The 3,183-nt window shown below is 49.7% G+C and overlaps 1 protein-coding gene across 1 annotated transcript; it reads right to left on the reverse strand.

Moving 5' to 3' along the window:
• Nucleotides 1-342: 342 nt before the first annotated feature.
• Nucleotides 343-2,488, reverse strand: MKRN3 (makorin ring finger protein 3). Its single transcript, XM_004432008.3, has one exon. The coding sequence runs from the start codon at nucleotides 2,414-2,416 to the stop codon at nucleotides 926-928; it is 1,491 nt and encodes a 496-aa protein (XP_004432065.1). The 5' UTR covers nucleotides 2,417-2,488; the 3' UTR covers nucleotides 343-925.
• Between the last annotated feature and the right edge of the window lie 695 nt (nucleotides 2,489-3,183).

The raw sequence follows: 3,183 nt of genomic DNA on the forward strand, positions 1-3,183 counted from the left end.
GGGAACACACATTTCTATATTTATAATAGCAGAGTGAGCTATTAATGCCATCATAGGAAAGACCAGTGCCATATTTTGTAAGTCCTTTAAGATCTGTCTGCCACTTTTGACCAGAGCCTCTTGAATAGCTGTTTTCATCAGATGCTAATCACCGAAGCCTGTGAAAGGGAAAGATCATTCACACACCTCACACTCACACAACACAGTGAATCCTATTAGCCTTTGACTTCCAGCTTCCAGCTCCAAATTTACTTTATTACATAAACATTATAGCATAGTATGATGTATATCTTTTATATATATTTTCAAATACATAACTTTTATACACATTTATATGCATCTCTCTCTTTATATATATATATATATATATATATAATTCTTAAATACACACTTCCAAATATAAATAATTTCACATCAAGCTAAACAGGATAAAAACATGTAAACATATGCACCTAGTTCTGGTCAAGTAAAACACAAAACCACAAGGTAACCACAAGTTAAAGAGCGCACTTGAAGGGGATGAGGGAAGGAACAACATGTAAACAACAAGAGATGAGCAGCTGCACCACAAGGCCCCGCCAGGGTCCATTTCTTAAGGCTGTAGTAGCAAAAAGCTCCTTGTTCAGTTAAGACTTCTCCCTTCACCCTGTCACATTTATTCTTGAGGGACTTCAAAATGAGTGTGGAAATTCTGTAAACACTAGACTAGAACTGAGTCACTCCTGTTGAAAACAGAGACGACAAAATAAACCATAAACTGACAGTAATATTAATTTCACCAAACAATAACTTTAAGGACTTTCGATTGCTTTTTAACACAGTGAGACACCATAATCATAGGGGGAAACAAATGGGATGGGCAAGAAAACAGAGATGGATGCTCCATGAAAATGACTTCAACAGCCCCTGTGAGTGACAGATGTGTCTACAAACAGAAAACAGGCAATAGCGGATGACGGAGCCTCAGCACACTAGACCACATGCCACAGCATAATGCTACAGACTCAAATTGAAATGTTTTTTCTAGCTCATAATGAAGCAAGTCCCACTGGTCCTCTGAGAAGGGGAGCTCATTATCTCCCAGTGAAAGGAAACACTTAAACAACAGATTGGCCAGCCGAAGCATGACAAGCTCTTTTTTACAGCTTTTAAAGGGCATGTCGCCCTCTCCCACCTGCACAGGATCCTCTCCCAGGCCCTCAGGGTCTGCATGCTTGTAAAAACAGTTCTCTCCAAATGGGCAATAACCCCCGCTTGCAGCAAAATACCTGCAGGTCTTGTTTCTCATTGCCTCCTTGTACTGCTGAATAAGTTTCTGCTTCTCTTCTTCTTCCTCCACCCAGAACTCACTGGGAATAACAAGGCTGGAAGTGACCCTGCACTGCGGGCAGGATTTGACCAGCCTGCTCCCAAAGTGTTTGGCACTCCTCCACCTGCGGATACACTTAAGACAGTAGGCGTGGTTGCAGTTGGAGAGGATGCCAAAGCGGCGGTCACTGGGGTTGGCTCTGTCATACACCACCTCCATGCAGATGCCACACACTTTGTCCAGACTGCGCTGCACAGCAAACGAGAGTTCCATATCCTTCTCGTGTGCTTCAATGCAGGCCCTTATATGGTCTTCCCTCTGGACAGCATCCACCGGGTGTAAGACCTGTAGCCCACACATATCGCATATGTCTCCGTGGACATACATACATCTCTCCCCACGAAAGCATTGCCCCATGATAGCATCGCGGCAAAGCTGCTCCCCCGTGCCCACAGCAATCTGCTCCCTCTCAGTCACTGAGCTCTGCAGAGGAGCCTCGGGGACAACAAGGGCCCTGCGGCCCCGGTAGGGTTGCCCGGGAACAAACTCAATGGCATCCGCCCAGCCTTCTGCACCTGCTCCTCCGGCAGCTTCCAGGCCTGCACTCTCTCTCTCAGCTTCAAAGAAACCCCTTTCAGCAGCCGAGCCAATCACAGGCAAGGAGCGTGAGGACGCAGCAGGGGGGGCTTTCGCCACTTCCTGAGGCAGGGTCTCAACGTGCGCAGCCGTGCTGGCGCCTTGGCCTGCAGAGGCCCCAGGCGGCGAACTACGACCCTCCCTGGCCATCTGCCAGCCTGAGAGGTCGTGGGAGTAGCGACAGTTCTCCCCCTCCTTGCACCGCCCATGCAGATAATACCTGCAAGTGATTTGCTTTGTCCAGCTGCCACTGCTCCGGCTCGGCAGCCAGCTGGGCCCGGCCCCTCCCCCTGAGGCCTGGGCAGGCCTCCGACGTGACGCTCGGAGGAGGGCCGGGCTCGGAACCGCAACTTGCCGGGGGACAGGGCGCACGGGCAGACGGGGCCCTCCAGGACCCTCCCCTGCTGCCGCAGCACCCGTAGGGGCCCCAGCTGCCTCAGAGGCTTCAGAGGGAGCTGCAGGCTCTTCCATGGCAGCTTCTGTGCCCTGAAATGGTGCCGGAACTTCCCCGGTGCCTCTTCCTTTTGGGCTTGAGGCCCGGAGGTCAGTAACCGGCCCGGGGCTCGTCTTTGGGAAATGTGCATCTCTTTTCCTTCCCCCCACTCTCTACTTCCTGTGACTATGAGTTCCTACTTCCCTTTCTGGGCAGGCGCGGCGGACACTTCCTGTGGGAACAACGTCAGTCCTCTGTCGCGTCCGTACGGCGTGCTCGGATCCGTACAGCTGGCATGAGAGTCGGAGCGGAAGCTGCCTTTGTTTGCATCAGGCAGGGCTGCCGGCCCCTCCTTTCCAGCCTCTGTCTTGCTCCGATGCACGCCAGCTGATCCCCCAGCCGCTCGTCGGCCGTCTCCCGTGGAGGACGTAATCGCGGCCTTTGAGGTTTTAAATTTAATCTCTTCTAGCATTCCTGATTGCTTTTTCACATATGTCTATTTTAAAAATCACAATTCTGTCTTCCCCCCTGTGCTTAAAAATTCACCTTGTAGTTCGTGAAATATCTCATACGTGAATTTTATAATTTTACAAATTATTTTGCGTTCACTCCCTTTTGTCTGTGTGGGTCGTTTTTTTTTTTCTTTGTCTCATGACTGTAACTTCTAGAAGCTTTTTCGGTACATTTTCTTGACAATGCGTCATATTTTCTGGTCTTTATTTTCTGGAAATTCATGTGGGCTTACATCGGGAACGTTTTTCGCCAGCAAGGCGTTAGCGGGAGCGCTTGTGATCTGAGGCTGCTT

The sequence above is a fragment of the Ceratotherium simum genome, chromosome 3, assembly GCF_057802395.1.
Source record: "Ceratotherium simum simum isolate JZ-2026a chromosome 3, ASM5780239v1, whole genome shotgun sequence".
NCBI classification, from domain to species: domain Eukaryota; kingdom Metazoa; phylum Chordata; class Mammalia; order Perissodactyla; family Rhinocerotidae; genus Ceratotherium; species Ceratotherium simum.